Here is a 17,474-nt window from a genome sequence, read left to right as displayed (position 1 = left end):
TCTTAAGCATTTATATACGTGAAACATGAGCTCATAGTGTGACATCATCCCATAAGTGTCAATTTAGAGCTATAAAGCTTAATATAGGAGCGAGAAAATCCTCTTAAGCAGCTGTGCAAGAAGGTTTAAAGGTAATGGTACATATAGGCAGCTAGCAAGATGAATAACTGTTTCAAAGCCTGGGGGATGTTACGGGAGTTTCTGTGCGGTGAATGAAATCGCTGGCGTTTCCTCTTCACGTCTTTGGTTTAAAATACTAAATAAATCAAGTGTCAGTGTGGCCAATGTTTTCTTGTTGGCCAAAGAACAAGCAAGGACGTATTTTATCTCTCAAAAGAGCACTCAAAAGGAAGAATATGCACATACCTGATCTTAGTGTGTTTACATGCACTCGAGTATCCTGGTTATTAGCCATATTCCGATTATGGCAGATTGTGGGATATGGTGTTTATATGTAATTGAGAAATTGAGAAATGTAAACATGATCCTTGCTTCTTCTATTGAGACGACATCTGCGCAGGCCCATTTAAATCATATTTTTGAGCACAATATGGCGAAAATACCCAAAGCCTGAACAAGCGGCTGTGGCTTGTTTCGGGACTTGTTCTTTTGAATGCCCACTTTGTGCTAAATGTTTTGCTCATCCACTACATCCTGAGCGTTGGCAGACGAAAACGGCGGCCAAGTGTGGGTAATTCATTACCGTTACTCGTCCTGGGAGCTCTGGGGGAAGGTTCAAAGTCGGCGCTCATGTGAGAGAGTGGAGCTGTTGGAGTTCATCGAGAGCCTCTTGGTATTATTTTATTTTTTTCATGGTTTTCAGTCGTGTATGCACCTGTTCGACAGAGCAGAGGAAAACCAGCAGCCTTCAAATGATCGGCGACAGTTTGACAGAAATCTGACAATGCTTCTTTGCATCCGAAATATTCACTATTTTTAGTTCTTTTATTGTTAAAAGAAAAACACTGTCTCTTCTTTATTCCAGAAATAGGAACTCTGTGAACTCGGTGCCTCCATGTTTGTTTACTATGAACGGGGCATGCACAATAACTCTGAAGTTTTGTATTTATAATCGAGAAATAGCGTTCCCATGCTGTTAAATCCTGGTTACTGTTGGATAATCCAGGTTTCTAATTACTCAAACCGTGTTTACACATGCCTTTCAGTCATCTGACTTTTATTGCTTTGGCGGCCATTTTGAATACCAAAGACAAATTATGCAGTACTACAAACATGTAGCAATAAAAAAAATCAATGCTCAAGAAGAAAACAGTAAAAACATGGCCCCAGAGAGCGCACGTTTATGTGAAGAAACCGGTGAGTCAGTGTTTAAGATGCTAGCATGCTACCGGTTAGCATTTAGGGTTTGGGTCAGCTCAGCCCCAACCTCTCCAAGAGACAGCCCTGAACCACACTTCAAACCTTGGCTACAACATGTGACAGAGGTCAGAGCTGAGCTGTTACTGTAGTATTTCCTCAGTGTTAATAGATGTGAGCCACACATGTGTTTATCCTGTTGAAGCCATTGGTTCACAGTTGCTAACCGGTAGCATGCTAACGTCTTGAGGGGTTTAAACACTGACTCAGACTGAGACTCTGTTGACATGACAAACTGTAAATATCACAGAGAAAGGTTTTCTGTTTGCTCTTTGACGTGTTAATTTAGTGAAGCAGATCTTTAGTAAATCCTGCTGTAGCTCGACAGACAGAGCTGCTACGTCTGTGCCACATTTGCTGGTTAAATCACATAAACGTGCGTCCCTGGGGCTGTGTTTAACTGTTTTCTTCTTGAGCAATGATTACGAGAACATAAATATGCCACAGTCAATCAGTTGTCTTTTATTTTCATCCTGAGTAGAGATATTGTCACATGTTATAGTAATGCATAATGCTACTTCGGTATTCAAAACGGCCAGAACAATGCGTGAAGTCATTGGAAAAGCATATGATGAAAGACAAAACCGCGATATCAAAAACGATCATAGAGGTCGACTGGGCATTTGTGGCAGTGCATGTGAGGGGCAGTAGGTTGTGCGGTGAGCGGCTGATTTCTTAGCCTATACCTAAACTACCTCTTTCACGGTCAACACAAAAGCCCATCTGCCGAATCTATTCATCGTGACGGTACTTAACCTCATAAATAATTGCAATTTACTTTCTCTACAAATGCCATTGTTGGTTTTAAATACTATCTTCAAACTATCCTTTTTTTCAGCTTGTACATTTTCTTCTTCAAAAGCACTTAAAGAGAGGTTTACTGAAACGGCGTGAATGAAAAAAAGTCACCACAGAGCGAGCCTGATGAACTTCTTACACAAGCGTTACTTGGCGAACTGCCGCGTAAACTGCTCAGCCGGGTTTACGTTGCTCTTTTTTTGTTTTTTGGTTGTTTTTTTCTTGGGAACAGAACGCCTTTCGAAGCTTGCAAAGTTTGAGCCTTGAGCTGGGGCACAGCGTTCAGACCAGCGGGGACACGGAGAGGGAGGCAGCGAGATGTACTTTTAAAATTAGCTCTCCCACTGACATTTGCTCGGAGACTGTTTCGAGATGAAAAAAAAAAAAAACAGGTAATTGCTTGCACTATATTTTCATGAGATGTGCTGTATAAAAGGTGCACTGATCGTGTATACTGTATATCAAGTATAGAGGAGTTTGTCGCTTCACTGGCAGATTATTTACCTGAAATTATCTTAAGAGTGTTTTTGCAGCAGCTTGAGGAGTCTGAAAACCCTCCCACACAGACTTTTTTTCCTAAGCCTCTGCTGAGTTGCTGTCAGTATACCGGCCTTTTCATTCAAAAGCGTCAATCTGTAATGTGCATTTTAATGTTGTCCTGTTGCACCTGTCCGGGATCTGCAGATGGAAATGTCGCAATGGCTGAATCTGGTACAAACCGCCTTTCCTTTAAGATTAGTGCCTCAGTCCCCACAAGACCTGGAGTTCGAAGACACCCCGTTTGTCAAAGTCACTCACCCATTTTTCCTCCCTACCAATACGGCTGGACAAAATGTTCCCCGACAGAAACCACGACGGGGAGATAAATCGACGTTACGCACTTCCTTATCTTCAGGGTCAAATTGACTGCTCGCGTTTGATGTCATTATGTTTACAATGGGCTGCGATGACGTGTGGGGAGCTTTCTGAAACAGCGTGTGGTGCAAATGTAATACGTTTGCCCTACATGGGGTCGGCGGCTCATCCACAGACAAAGGAAGTGGCGCCTTTAATCTCGGCAAAGGAAAGCCGCAAAGTACATCTGATTATGTTGTGTAGATGGGGCGAAATTGTGGCCCTCGCACGGTCCTATTATGAATATGAGTGTGTCGTTATGTCACCGTCTTTGTGTGGTCGAGAGTGTCCATTTGCTGTCATTATCGTGTTCCGTTGCGAGGGATTCTTTCCTGCATGAGCAGTTTGCATGTTGTAATTCGTGTGTCTCCTTGGCCTGGCCACTCAGAATACACGCTTTTCCTATTCTTTATCAAGACGTGTAAGGTTGACATTGACATTGACATTGTGGTGCATCGGGGATCGGGGGGATTTCTTCGATTGACAAGCATATGGGCATAGGGATGGGTACCATTAAAACATTTTAGAAACCACTTATTTAATGATACTTGGTTCACGATACCGATACCTGAATGATATACCTATATACTAACATATTTGTCGTAGAGAACCAGAAAACAGAACAATAATGTTCATTTATTCTATAAAAGACTATGGGCCCTATCTTGTGTTTGTAAAGAGCGCACTTTGAGATCTTGCAGAGTCAGACCTGGAGAATTTAAAGGAACAGGCCACCATTTTTCCCATACTTTGATATGTTCTTACCTGAGCTTAGACGAGTTGATACGTACCTGTCTGGTCTTTGTGCGCGCCCTTGGAAGAGCTTGGTTGCTTCTAACTTCACCCCGTTTGGAATGTTTCGACGTTTGGAATATACTGGGAGAGGCCAAATGCTAGCAACATCTTTGGTCTTTTTGCGTGACTGAGGGCACACAGTTCATCCATACAGTGATATTTTCTTACTTGAGCTTAGACGAGCTGATGCGTACCTGTCTGGTCTTTGTACGTGCCCGTGGAAGAGCGTCCAACTTCACCCCCGTTTGGAGCCATAGGAATACATTGGGAGAAGCCAAATGCTAACAATATCTTTGGTCGTTTTGCGTGACTGAGTGCACGCACAAAGACCAAACAGGTACCTATCAACTCGTCTAAGCTCAGGTAAGAACATATCTCAGTGTGTAAAAACGGTGGCCTGTTCCTTTAAGTGGGAAGTGCATGAGCTGGAAAACACCCATGACCAAAGCTCCAGACGGTCCTGCTTTTGAACAGATCTCCTGCGTGTTTCCATCGCCTTTTCGCTGCAGTGATGGGACGTTTGAGCGATATTTGATCTGAACTTATTGGGCAAACAGTAGTGATGTGCCATGGATGAATTATAGACAACTGGATAGAATACCTATCGCACCCCATGACTCCTCCATGGCGCTCCAGTCCGGTCTGTAAAGATTTCCCCCCCACAGAGGCATAATGGGAAATCACGCTGCGGAAAGGTGGGCTCAACATCTGTATTATCTATTATCTATTGGGGGGGTTCGGAAAAGTTTTTGAAGAGTCCTTCTGGGGACAAAGAAAACACCTGCTTCAAAAATCTTGGTGTGTCATATCTGTGGGTGCATTTTGGGCTTTGAAGTTCCAATGTCCATCATAAATATGTAGAGAAACGGTTGCTGCAGTGCTATAATTAAACAACATTAGCAATAATTTGTTTCCAGGTGAAAGTTTATACCAAAGCCTGGAGGTTTCGCCTGCAGCGTCTCCACTATCCAGCCTATCCTGAATTCTATCATAATTGCATTTCTCCACAATTTCCAAGATTTGTCCCCGTTGGACCGAGCAGTGACCAGTGTCAGCCTGAGCCTTGTTTTACGCCTGGCCTCTCGCTGCAGCAGCACCATTCATTTAGCCGTTTAACAAGGACAACATTGATTGAGAGAGGTGGCGCGAGGGCCGATTGGATTTCAGGGGACACAATTGGATTTGACGCCGAGGCATAATGGCTTTCATGGGCCTTTTTTCACCGCTGAATAGCCCGGGCCAGAGCCGGCGCGATGGGACAGTGAGGTAATTCAGATCCCAAACGTCCTGTTTCCCATTGTGCCCGCTGGATGCCCGACCCACAGGGAGAGACGGGGATGTTCTAACCTTGATTCTTAGTTTAGATGGCAAAAAAAAAAGTAGCTTTGTCTCTAATGAAAAGGAGAGTTGAATGTTTTTTAAGGGATTTCAAAAATGGGGGAGATCTGAATAAGACAAATGGGACCTGGAGTTTTACAACATAGCAAAAAAACTACAGTGTAGCATTTTTAGACACTTGGTAACACCGGCTTGCAACACGCAATACAGGTGTACGCCATTATTATTATATGATTATTTACACCAGGACTAAAGAAGGGCAGAACCAATGTCAAAGCTTGACTTACCTCCAAAATAAAATAGGTCTTATTCAAGACTTATGTTAAATAGTTAAAAACAAAATGTAAATTTCAGAATATCTAGAAAGACAGTGGTGGAGTGGGTCGTCTCATGAACGGGAGGGCGGGGGTTCGAACCCCAGCTCCTGAAGATGCACGCTGTCGTTGTGTCCTTGGGCAAGACACTTCACCCACCTTGCCTCCAGTGTCTGTGTTTGAATGAGAGAGAGAATGGGTGACTGGTTCCTTCCTCTAAAGCTCTTTGTGCTTAATGAAGGTAGAAAAGCGCTATATAAGTTAAGTCCATTTACCATTAAGAGTGGTCTTTTCTTATTAACCCTCACCTTCACCAAGTGCATTTTCTCCAGTTGGGCTTACAAAATCACATTTTTGCAACAACTTGTCTCTTTTTTGTTGCTCTTTTGTCACGTTTTGGTTGCTCTTTTGATGTCTTTTCATACTCATTTTTGTCTCATTTTTGTTGCCATTTTGATGCTTCTTTCAACAAGCTTTTCGTTTTTTAGAGAGACAAACTGGAGGAAAATGTGCTTGGTTCAGATTGGGTTTAAGAGATTAAATTCACTGGAAATACATCCCACTCTCCTCGTGTCACCTACTTTTAATTTCCATTTTGAGAGAACTATAAACAAGTTCAGGAAGACTTGTACCAGCGCTATATTGAACTGTGTAGCGCCGACAGTGATCACATGACACTGCTGACCAGAAACCGTTAGAAAGAAAAGACGACGACTCCTCACTCCTCCCCGTTTGCCACAATGACTACGCTCGAGGGCGAAATCATGGTGGATTTACAGACTCCCCCTTTCCAGCTCTGATGACGCATGTTCCCAAAAAAGGGCACGAGGGCGGGATCTTCATTGTAGACTCGGCCCTCATTAGTACTTTATTTTTTACAAACACCAGCCTGGTTTCTTTAAATATAACTAACCCAGAGTTATCACAGGAGGAATATCAAGCAGTAGAAAGTTTAAGAAAATTAGAAACCAGGCTTTAAAGTTATTTAACATGTCTAAAGCGCAATGCACTCCAATGGGAGACTAGCGGTGATATGGAGGTACTACAGCAATGGTGGTGGTACCTCCATATAGCGTCGCCACAAAGCAGAGCAGCCAGCGGCCATTGCTGCTGACCAATCTTTGCTGATCTGGGGTCAGCTTTTCTCCTCCAAAGAGAGAAATGGAGCAAGAGAGAGGCCAGAGACCCACCGCTGTTTGACAGACTGGTGTAGAGTGTCCCCATTCTGAACAAAACCTTTTGAGACTGAAAAATGCGTGTTATGTGTGCTCAGCTTCGGAAGTGATCCAGTGGTTTCGCGTCTTCTCCAGCTTCGTAGGATTGAGGATAAAGCGAGGATAAACCAAGAGGAAGCTAGACTTCAGGACTCCTTGTCTTATACTTGTGTACTTCCACTAGTATAACTTTCGCCCACTGTTCTGATGAACACTGCTTTCCGTTGTATCGCACCTTCCCCATCTCCCGCAGATTCCCGAAAGCGGCGAGATCGATGCCGATGCCAGGAGGAACAATGGCGGCGAACTGGGTCAGGGGCGGGGAAGGGAACGCGCCGCTCTTTTTGATAGAGGAGACTTTTGGCCTCCGCACAAAAGCCCTGTGTTTGTGTGAAGTGGAGCTTATGGCGGAGATAAGGCGCATTCAAACAGTGCACCTTTCGGGCCGATCAGCTGCTCTAATTCAGCTCCCTGTAGCGCGTTCCGACTCCATTCATCTGTGAATTGTTCATTTCGAGGAGAATAGAGAAAAATGGCCTCTGTGTACTTGGCCTTTGTACAATAAGTTGGCTCCTGATGAATGAGTGGTTTGCAACATTTTCGGCGGAGCAGGCTTTTTGCGCGAGTGGCTGCCGCACAGTTGTAGCTAAAGCAACATGAGTTTTCTTTTTTTTAAGGACTTAATGGTGCGTTCATGGACAGCAGTCGGCTATTGTGTTTCGATGATGCTGTTTTTTTTTTTCGTTCTGTGGTTTAACTTATTCAGAAACAATGGGGCTTTCAACAACTCCAAAACAAGTGATTCGGTGTGTGCAATTTGTGCCAAATGACAACATGCTGGGCCACATTGAGAAGATTTAGTCATTATTTTTATTTGACCAGGAGAGTCCTGTCGAGAATTCCGAATCTCTTGCTCAGTTTGGGATCCCAAAGGAGAAACTTGTTATACGTAAGGGATAATGCACGACGAGCTGTCCATAACCAGAAATAAATTGGACGACGTGGAGCCGTGAACCTTCCGATGCGAAGTGGCGTGCGGTTGCTTCCGTGGAGTCCTGTTATTATGATAATGGACACCTCGGAGTGCATTATCCCCCTTATACCATGGTCCCGCCAACTGGAACTGTTCATTGGGGCCTATTTTGTTAAGTCCTGGGCAGGAGTTATCTCACTTTTTAAGATGTTTTACCTTAAGCTAGTTCCAGCTCATCATTACTATGGAAATAGCTGCAGCGGAGTGATATAGAGTGTGATTTAACTGTTATTTAACTGTTGGTATACTAGGTGTACATTATCACTTTTTAACAGACACCCTTCAGCCAATCAGAATCCAGTATTCACCCAGACCATGGTATAAGTGTTTTTAGTGGAGGAAACCGAAGCATCTGGTGGGAACCGATACAAGACACAAGGAGAACGAACGCAATCACAGTTCAAGGCCAAAAACAGAGTCACATAGTACATTACTTTGGTGTACTAAGCTATAGTATTAGGAGAAAAGAACTTCCTTCTGCTACATGTCTTATCAAAGATCAGGAGTAGGGATTCCTTGTCCAGATAGCGAGCTGCTTTAGCACTCATGTTTTATTCTCCTTGTAGTGAGATTTCACTTCTCCACAGGGGCCTCCTGACCAGGATCAAGGTTCTGGTCAGGTGTACTGCATATTTGTGCCGCTGAATCAACCTTTTAGAAATCAACTTTTTTTTTTTTACCATGTTGCACATGTAGGTTTCCTCCGGGTACTCCGGTCTTCCCTACCACAAAAAGTGTGTGAGTGTTGATCGGAGGGGCCCATGGCACAGACTGGTAGTGTTGCTTCCGTCAGTCTACCCCCCCTGTGCAGGAGCCGGGGCGTGGGAGGGGCTTGAGGTTGCTTGCGTCGAGGATCAGAAAGTGGATATTTTGTTTCAGCTGTTTTAGATCAATATTGCATTTCCTAAGCCACAAACTGCAAGATAAAGATGTGTTTGACGATGTTGCCAACTGCCTGCATAAAGCATAACACTCTGCTCTTTGTATTGTTTTTGCAGGCCCTCCAGCAGACCCCGGCGGTGGCTCGGACTCGGTGCCCTCGGTCCAGAGCACCCTCCCGCACTTCATCCAGGAGCCGGAGGACGCCTACATCGTGAAGAGCAACCCCATAAAGCTGCGTTGCCGGGCCGCTCCCGCCCTCCAGATCTTCTTCAAGTGCAATGGAGAGTGGGTGCACCAAAACGAACACTTCTCCCACGAGTACAAAGACGCCAACTCCGGTAAGAGCTGGTTTATCCTCCGCTCTGGGCGTCTAAATGGCCACTTGTGCGCATGCGCTGGTTTCCACAATTCAGCTTCATCCAGTAAAAGTGAAGTTATTTTTGCCGATGTCAGCTGGAAGAGCCGACACCTTCCCATTTGCTCTTGAAGTGCAATTTATGATGTTGTTTTTATAAGGCAGATTGGCAAATAGACATGGCAGAGGCTAAGCAGCAGCTATATAGAAAATACACAATTCTAGCTTCCATCATTCAATGCGCTGACAGCGTATAGGCCAGAGGAACGCCTCATTTGAAAGCTAAGACCTATACAAACAGATTTTTTTTTTTGGTCTTATTTTTACATGTTTTCATCACCCTTTTGTCATTTCTTAATTGTGTTTTCATCGCTATTTTGTCACGTTTTTTGTTGCATTTTTGTTATCTTTGTTTATGTCTCGTTTTTTCTTGTGTTTTTGTCTTCTTTTATGTCTAGTTTTTTGTTGTGTTTTTGTTTTTTTCATCTTTGTTTACGTCTCGTTTTTTCTTGTGTTTTTGTCTTCTTTTATGTCTAGTTTTTTGTTGTGTTTTTGTTGTTTTCATCTTTGTTTACGTCTTGTTTTTTGTTGCATTTTCATCTTTTTTCTGCCTTGTTTTTTGTTGTGACTTCATCCTCTTTTATGTCTTTTTTTGTTTTCATCTTTGTTTACGTCTTGTTTTTTGTTGTGACTTCATCCTCTTTTATGTCTTTTTTTGTTTTCATCTTTGTTTACGTCTTGTTTTTTGTTGCGTTTTCATCTTTTTTGTCTCGTTTTTTGGTTGTGTTTTTGTTGTTTTCATCTTTGTTTACGTCTTGTCTTTTGTTGTGTTTTCATCTTTGTTTACGTCTCGTCTTTTGTTGTGTTTTCATCTTTGTTTACGTCTCGTCTTTTGTTGTGTTTTCATCTTTGTTTACGTCTCGTCTTTTGTTGTGTTTTCATCTTTGTTTACGTCTCGTCATTTGTTGTGTTTTCATCTTTGTTTACGTCTCGTCTTTTTTGTGTTTTCATCTTTGTTTACGTCTCGTCATTTGTTGTGTTTTCATCTTTGTTTACGTCTCGTCTTTTTTTGTCTTTTCATCTTTTATGTGTTTTGAAAGCGCTTTTTTGTTGTGTTATTGTTGCTTTTCCAGCACGCTTTTGTTGTCTTGTTCTCATCCTCGATTTTGTCGCAATTTTTCATGAAGCTTTTAGATTTGGATTGAGCCAAACTGAGGGAAATGTGCTCAGTTCAGGTGGGGGTTAAGAGGTGAACCCTCTTTCTTAAGTTCATATGAAGAATGATTGGAAAGCAGCGTGTGCGGGTCTGCAGAGCTGCATTGGAGTTTCCCAGTCAGCATTTTCCATAGATTCAGCAACAAAAAACAGCTTTGGTTTCAAACAATCAAACCACAGCCGCTTTTGTTTTATGTTTCTCCCTATGAGTCTGAAAGTCCCGTCCCTTCGACTTTGTTCTTCACTTTGTTATATTTTACCCAAACTCATGATTAATAATAATAATTCCGATTTGCTCTCCCTTACTCTTTAGATAAGCCCCACATATTGGTCTGGAGCCGTGCTGTTAATATCTTGTTCCCGTTTTCAAAGCTCCAAATGTTCACTGGGTGCCGAGTCTAAAGGCAGAGGCAGACATTGTGCGTAAACGCTAATTAAATCCTCAGTACTTTCTATACTGCTATTATTCTTCAGAACTGTCTGTACCTTTTTAATGTGAAGCTAAACCCGCTTTTTTTATATTCTCTATTTTAATTGTAATTTTCAGCTTTTATTTGAAATGACGGGGCAGAGTTGAAAGCGGAAAAGAGTGAAAAAGTGATTTGAAGGGCTGCCTCCTTGGTTGGTCATTTTGTTTGGTAAAAAAAAAAAAAGATTAATAGTTTAGCCAGACCTCTTCTTAAAGGGACTATAAGGAATTTAAAAATGTTAAAATGTTGTATTTTCCTCCATCTACATGTTCCAGCCATGTCCTAATGTACAGAATGAGCCCAGACATATTCACCACAACTGCCTCTAAAATGCTGCTCTGTCACTCAAAAAGGTGTCACTTTGGGTCCGAATTGCCGTCATGCACGAGCTTAATATAGAAAGTGCAGTTACACGTATGGCCTGAGGTGGCAGTAGTGAGTATAAAATGGCCAACTTGCATCCAGCCCCTTTAAATAAATGCAACTGTCTTGGTGTTTTTTACAGAATGAATAATTAACTTCTTAACAGCCGCCTTAAAGAAAAGCACATTTTGTCCAGTTTAGCTTTACCCAAATCTAAAAGCTTACAGCATATAGGCCAGTGCCTCATTTGAAAGCTAAGACCGTCATAACTCTGATATTTTCCCTCGCATTGTTGTCATTTTTAAACTTTTTTACATCTTTTTTTTTGTTGCATTTTCATCACTTTTTTGTCACTTTTTCATAGTTTTTTTTTTGGTCACATTTTTGAGAAAAAGCTTTTAGATTTGGGTAAAGCCAAGCTGGAGACAATGTGCTTGTTTCAGGTGGGGGTTTAGAGATTAAAATCAAAATTAAATCTAACATAACATTATTATTTTATTTTTCTTTCGAAAACAAAATTGTATAATCTGAAGATGCAATGGAGCGTATGAAATGAAACAGATATTGTAAGTTATCTGGCTGGCATAATGACAATTTTACATTAAAAAGAGTAAGTAATAATATACCTGTATAAGACGTGATCGATAAAAGGCACTTCTTTGATTTACATCATCTAAAACTACAATGGGGCTGATATTTACGCTTTTAAAAACGTGTTCGCGAATAAACTCGTGTGCCACAACTAATGAAATAAGGCTGAATCTGTCTGACAAGCCATCTTCAGTGCAAAAATCTTTCACTTATGTCGCCTGCTCTGATCCATTGTTGGGCTGATTCTTGTGCTCGTCCGGGGGAGTTCTGGGTAAAATTGACTGAAAACAAAGATCCGGCTCTTTTCACAAATGAGGTCCGGTTCGAAACGTTCACCTTAAAGAGTGTTCAAAAGAGCCGCTCGGTCATGGAAGTCACATCACCGTTCATGATGTTTAGCGTCAATTTCACCTTTAAATCTGGTGGTTCAATTTACCCCGCTCCAACATCTTTAAAACCATAGATTCCAGAATATTTTTGAAGATGCAAAACAACCTCTCAAAATCTATCTAAAAGCAATACTGTATACCATACTGTTTTTACACAATAACCACATAAGCAAAAAAGTGGCTCAGCTTTCCCCATTCTCCTGCATAGGTACTATCTTTTCTCATATTTTCAACCCACTGCAGGGACAAAAACAGCTTTCTCAATCTCTTGTCTTTCTTTTTTTTTTTCCCTTTGCTGAATACAGAACAGCATGGGGACTTTTTTTACTCACAACATGCATCTATAGGTGGACTTATTATCTTATCCCGCGCCTTCTTTCCGCAACAACACATTTCGCTCCTGTCACTTTCAATCAATCACGCTCATAAAACCTTCTCTGACTCGTCGCCTAATTCGAAAACAGAAAACCCATTGTCACGTCGCGCGGCGCTGCCTGCGGCCAAACTCCAGCCTGTTAATTATCGTGGTAAATTTAAAACCTCCTTGTTCATTCCCCCCCCCCTTCCCTATCTTTACGGCTGGTACAGTGTGAAATTTTCATTGGACTCAAAACAGCTGGCGGCGTCTGCGTGCGCCATTGCCGCGCAGCTGTAGGAGTGAAGCAAAAAAAAACACGAAGTTTAGGATCGTTAAACTACAATAGAGAGCTTTAAAAATGTCCGCGTCGGCGCTGGAAACCACCCGTGATTGATACGCCCCGACTGCCCCGTTGCACGCGCCACGTTTCTCGCATTCATTAGGACGTAGGGCGTGTAAAACAGAAAATGACACCAAGACAAGGTGATCATTTACGTTGGCGTCGCCTCTAGCGCTGCTTGGTAACTCCTGGTAGCTAGGTATAGGGGTTAGCGAGTGCATGAATAAAACATATGCTAATGCGAAGTCGACAAACAGATGGTTGTTCCTTGCAGCTCTCCAGTCGAGGTCAAGGATCGGTGACAAAGCCGGAGCAATTCGCGGCGGAAATGAAAGAAATTAGCAACATTTTTTTACGCGTACGCACAATGAGAACAGCAAAGAGGAGGTGGCCTTGAGATGTGAGGTGGAAAGTTGAAAAAGGCAAGTTTTCAGAGGAGTTCGGAGGATCTTGTGTGAGAAAAAGACTTCAGTGTTTTGTTCTGCATCGGTGTGAACTTCTTTCTTGTTTTATTTAAATCTGGAACACATTGTTCGCTGGAGCCTTCACTTAACCACTGCAAGGTATTTATTCAGTCTTTAAACAGCCCAAGACTTTTTGTGAAAAAAGGAAAAAACCCCAGTATTAAAGCAGGTGTAGGATTTAACTTGTCTTTGTCGTTTCCACAACATGAATGAACTTGTATGGAATTAGCTTTTAAACACAAAAATGTTGAAATAGATTATTCAGAAAGCCGCCCCATTATTCAATGAGCTTCATACGATGTAAATAGTGAAGTAAATAAAAGTCAACACCTGAAAAGTGTTTCCAAGCTCTTGACCGGTACTGAACACAAAAACACAAAAACCATCCTTCCATCCATCAGTCCATCAGTCCATCAGTCCATCAGTCCATCAGTCCATCAGTCCATCAGTCCATCAGTCCATCCGTCCATCCGTCCATCCGTCCATCCGTCCATCCGTCCATCCGTCCATCCATCCATCCATCCATCCATCCATCCATCCATCCATCCGCTACTCCTGCAGGTGTCGGGTCTATAGAAGGACGGCCTCACGATTCCAACCGGGCCTGTTCGTCTCTCATAAGGAGCTTCTGAACCGCTCTTTGTCTGATCCATCACCTACCTGATCCTACCAGGGGCACAAAGTCCCCGACAACAGAGCTCCCAGGATCATTCGGGCGCTCAAACCCCTCCACCACGTTAAGGTGGCGGTTCCAGGAGGAGAACACGAAAACCATCGCCACAAAAGTAAAAAGGCACATGCTTTAACATTTTCGTTGGACTGCCTTGAGCTTGAGCTTTGTTTCACTAACCTCGTAACCCTCACCTGAACTGACCACATTTTCTCCAGTTTGGCATCACCCAAGTCTAAAAGCTTCCTGAAAAGAAAGAGTGTCAAAACAGCGATAGAAAATGATTAGAAGTGTGACAAAAACAAGACAACAATGTGACACATGCAACAAAAAGTGACACTACAAAAAGTAATAAACTAGATAAGTCTAAATTTGAGCACAATACTCCAAGACATTGATTATTTAACTTGTTCTGAGATGTTTCTGACTTATTTCAATACATTTCCTACTTATTTCAGGTAATTTTCCTCGCCAATGGGGTAAGAAAATGTGTCTCATCTCACTGGCAGTTTTACTTTCATGTTTCAAGCAAGGTTATCGTAGAATCTGTCTGAAATGTCATCAAAGAAGCAAAGATCTTCGATAGTAAAACCTGCTCAAAAAAAGATTGATTTCCTCAATTAAAGCCATTTAAGCCAGTGCTTGATATTTACTTTTTGTAGTGAAAAAACAGCGACCCTTATGTGATGAAAACGTAACAGAAGATCATCAAAAACGTGACAAAAAAAAGTGATGATAAAAAAGTCAAGAAAGTGGCGAAGAAAAATATCTGTTGAGATCAATTTTGTAGCTTTCCATTGAGGCTCCAGTCGAGAAGCTTTTAGATTCAGGTAAAACTGAATTTGAGAAATGTGCTTGGTTAAGGCGGGGGTTAAGGCGTTAAACTTTTCCCATATCAACAGATCCAGTTTTGCATTGATTTTACACCTACATCTTGTATCGATGATGGGAGAGTGCGACCGGTGCGCAAAGGCTTCTCCAGCACATCCCAAAGATTCTCAATGGGTTTAAGATCTGGACTCTGTGGCTGCCGATCCATCTCATGCTCCCTGATCCACTCTTTCACAATGTAAGCCCGATGAATCCGGTCATTGTCATCCTCGAAGAAGCCCGTGCCATCCTGATGGAAAAACCTGGTCATTCCGGATGTTTCAAGTCATCAGCTGATCTCATTCTTTGGGCTCACAGTGTTGCTGAACCTAAACATGACCAACTACAGCAACCCCAGATCAGAACAGTGAGATAAATCCAGGTGGGGACTCTTATTTCATTAGAATAATAGAATGATCCCAACTAGATCTAAACAAATCCAGCCCGGCACCAAAATATTGTTTCATTTGCTGACAAAGCCTATTGGAACAGCCTCAACATTAAAACAACCCAGCACAAACGAATCTTTGCATACGATTTATACACTTTATAGAATAGAACCACACTCTTTCTTTGTTCCTCGCCAAGTTCAAATTTCATGACGCCGTTGACATTTAACCTGACATTTAGTCGGAAACTGAAAATCTGGCCCGATAAAGTCCACTCCAATGGCTCCCGTAGTTATAAATGTTGTGTTAAATGATTTATTAAACGTAACATTCAACATCACTGTAAAATATGTGCTTAATAGCTGTAACATAAGGAGCATAAGTATTGTCATTAAACTTTCATTGAAAGACATAAGCAGGGTTTGAACACACACATTTGTAAGGGCAAACATTATGAAACATTTAGACAAATCGTTGAATGTTTCAATGGCCCGGCGAGATTGCACTTTTCTACCCGCTTTAGTGTCGGCCTTCATAACATGAAAGTGCACTTAAAGACCATCATCAAGCAACGCAACCTCGGATTTCCCATTGAGTCCACAGATTCATCATTTGTGGATTTGGTAGATGTAGATTAATGGTCTGTCGCGCTATGGGAGCCTTTAAACAAACAAGAAACTATGTCTAATCACCTCCCTCACCTCTCGATCTCTTGCCAAGCTTGATCCTTTCATCGTCAAGTGAAAACATTCGCCATATCTTCACTACAGCCACACCCGCTGAGATGTGTGCTTTTTTCCCTCTATTATTCAAAAAGCTGCGCAACAAAGGGGACTAAGGAGAAGGTGGTGGGAGGGGCTTATGGCGAAATTCATGCCCAGCCCTGTGCCAGGTCGTATAGAGTTCCCACCGTCAGACCAGGGTCAGTCAGGTACAAGCTTTGGGACGTGACGTGGACAGACTGAAGCACAGGTCAGAGGTCACAGAACAGATCACACAGATTTAACATGTCCCAACATCATACCGCTGCTGGAAAAGGGGATTTTTCCACGATTATAGCATTTAGCTGCTGTTAGCACAACTTAAGCCGGTGTTAGCATAACATTAGCACTTAGCTCACCTTCATAGCTTGTCTTTTAGCTTCTTTCCTCTTGTACAATATTTGCCTTGGCACTGAATAATTCCACAAACCAGACCAGGCGAGCAGGAAGACGTTTTCGGCAGTAGCTGTGTTTCTTCAAGAAATCATGACGCCCACTTGTGAGTTTGGTAGAAAAATCTCCAGAAAATATGCTGCACTTTGATTCAAAAAAGAAAAGCAACAAGCCTCTACAGCAGCAGTTTAGACTGGAGCATCAGCGCTAGGAGTCAAGCTAAAGTTAGCATTTCATCAGACCAATGGGACACAACGGCAAAAGCGTGCATAAACACCACACACCTTTTATCATCCCGAAGACTTCACCCAGGAGCACTTTGATCCTTCTTCATCCTTCACCCAAGGCTTTAGGCTGACAATGTTGTGGAACAGAGTGAAACAGCAACCAGATATTTTTTATAAGCTATCATTTTATTGTCATTGCAATTTTCAAGCTTTGCCACCAGTGGGTGCTGCAGCTCCTGTCGCACTCCCTCTTCTGCCCCTGTACCCAACCACAAGGCAGTATTCTTTTCAGTGTTCTCATTGCGACATGTGCAATCCAGTTTCTGAAGACCCCACAACAGCGGAAAAAACACATTAGGGGATCAGGAAGTGAAACTCCTGGATATTTTGTTTAAGCTGTTTTTAAATAAAAAGAACTTTTAAACCAACACTGTGCGAGATAGTGATGAAGATGTGCTTGATATACAGTATTTACCAAACCTCTGCAAAAAGCACAATACCCCCTTTTTAAAGCGTTTGTCAAGTTTCTTAAAAAAGGCCAAGTCGTGTTCTGCTCAGGTGGAAGCTTATTGTCCTTTTTGAGTATTTTGTGATCTTACTGACGTGATTCGGAGACTCAATTTACGATGCTTTCGGGAATATCAGGCGGATGTAGGCTGAGACGTACTCATTCATGCCACAGAAAGAAAAAAGGCAAGTCTTGGCCATTCCAGCTTTTATGTACAATCGCATGCACTTGGGTTCTTAGAAACTTTAGTTTTTTGGTTTCTTTTTGAAATGCTCGGGAGACGCCTCTGACAAAGACGGAAGTAGTTCCTTGTCCGTCGAAACGCATAAGGTATTGAAACATTTTTGTTTCTACCTAGTGTCTTTCAAAAAGAAACCAAAAAACTAAAGTTTATTACTCAAGAAGACATAATGAATGTAATAAAAGAATTACATGGGTTCTTAGAGGTCGGTTATATGAATCATCA

General features: G+C 42.2%; 1 protein-coding gene and 1 long non-coding RNA gene across 3 annotated transcripts in view; both read left to right on the top strand.

The window, feature by feature from the left end:
* LOC306972595 overlaps nt 1-1,615 on the top strand; it is a 117,388-nt gene extending 115,773 nt beyond the window's left edge. The window contains exon 2 of the long non-coding RNA XR_013793516.1: nt 1,458-1,615. This is a non-coding gene — a long non-coding RNA (uncharacterized lncRNA). The remainder of the gene's footprint in view (nt 1-1,457) is intronic.
* The window catches only part of unc5db (unc-5 netrin receptor Db), a 591,396-nt gene that overhangs the window by 244,704 nt on the left and 329,218 nt on the right, over nt 1-17,474 (top strand). For both annotated transcript variants that reach the window (XM_079567276.1, XM_079567275.1), the window contains exon 2: nt 8,762-8,983. In XM_079567276.1, coding sequence (XP_079423402.1) covers nt 8,762-8,983 — 222 coding nt within the window. The remainder of the gene's footprint in view (nt 1-8,761; nt 8,984-17,474) is intronic.

Source organism: Gobius niger (assembly GCF_951799975.1).
Source record: "Gobius niger genome assembly, chromosome: 1".
NCBI lineage: Eukaryota > Metazoa > Chordata > Actinopteri > Gobiiformes > Gobiidae > Gobius > Gobius niger.
This window is presented reverse-complemented; position numbering and strand designations above follow the sequence as displayed.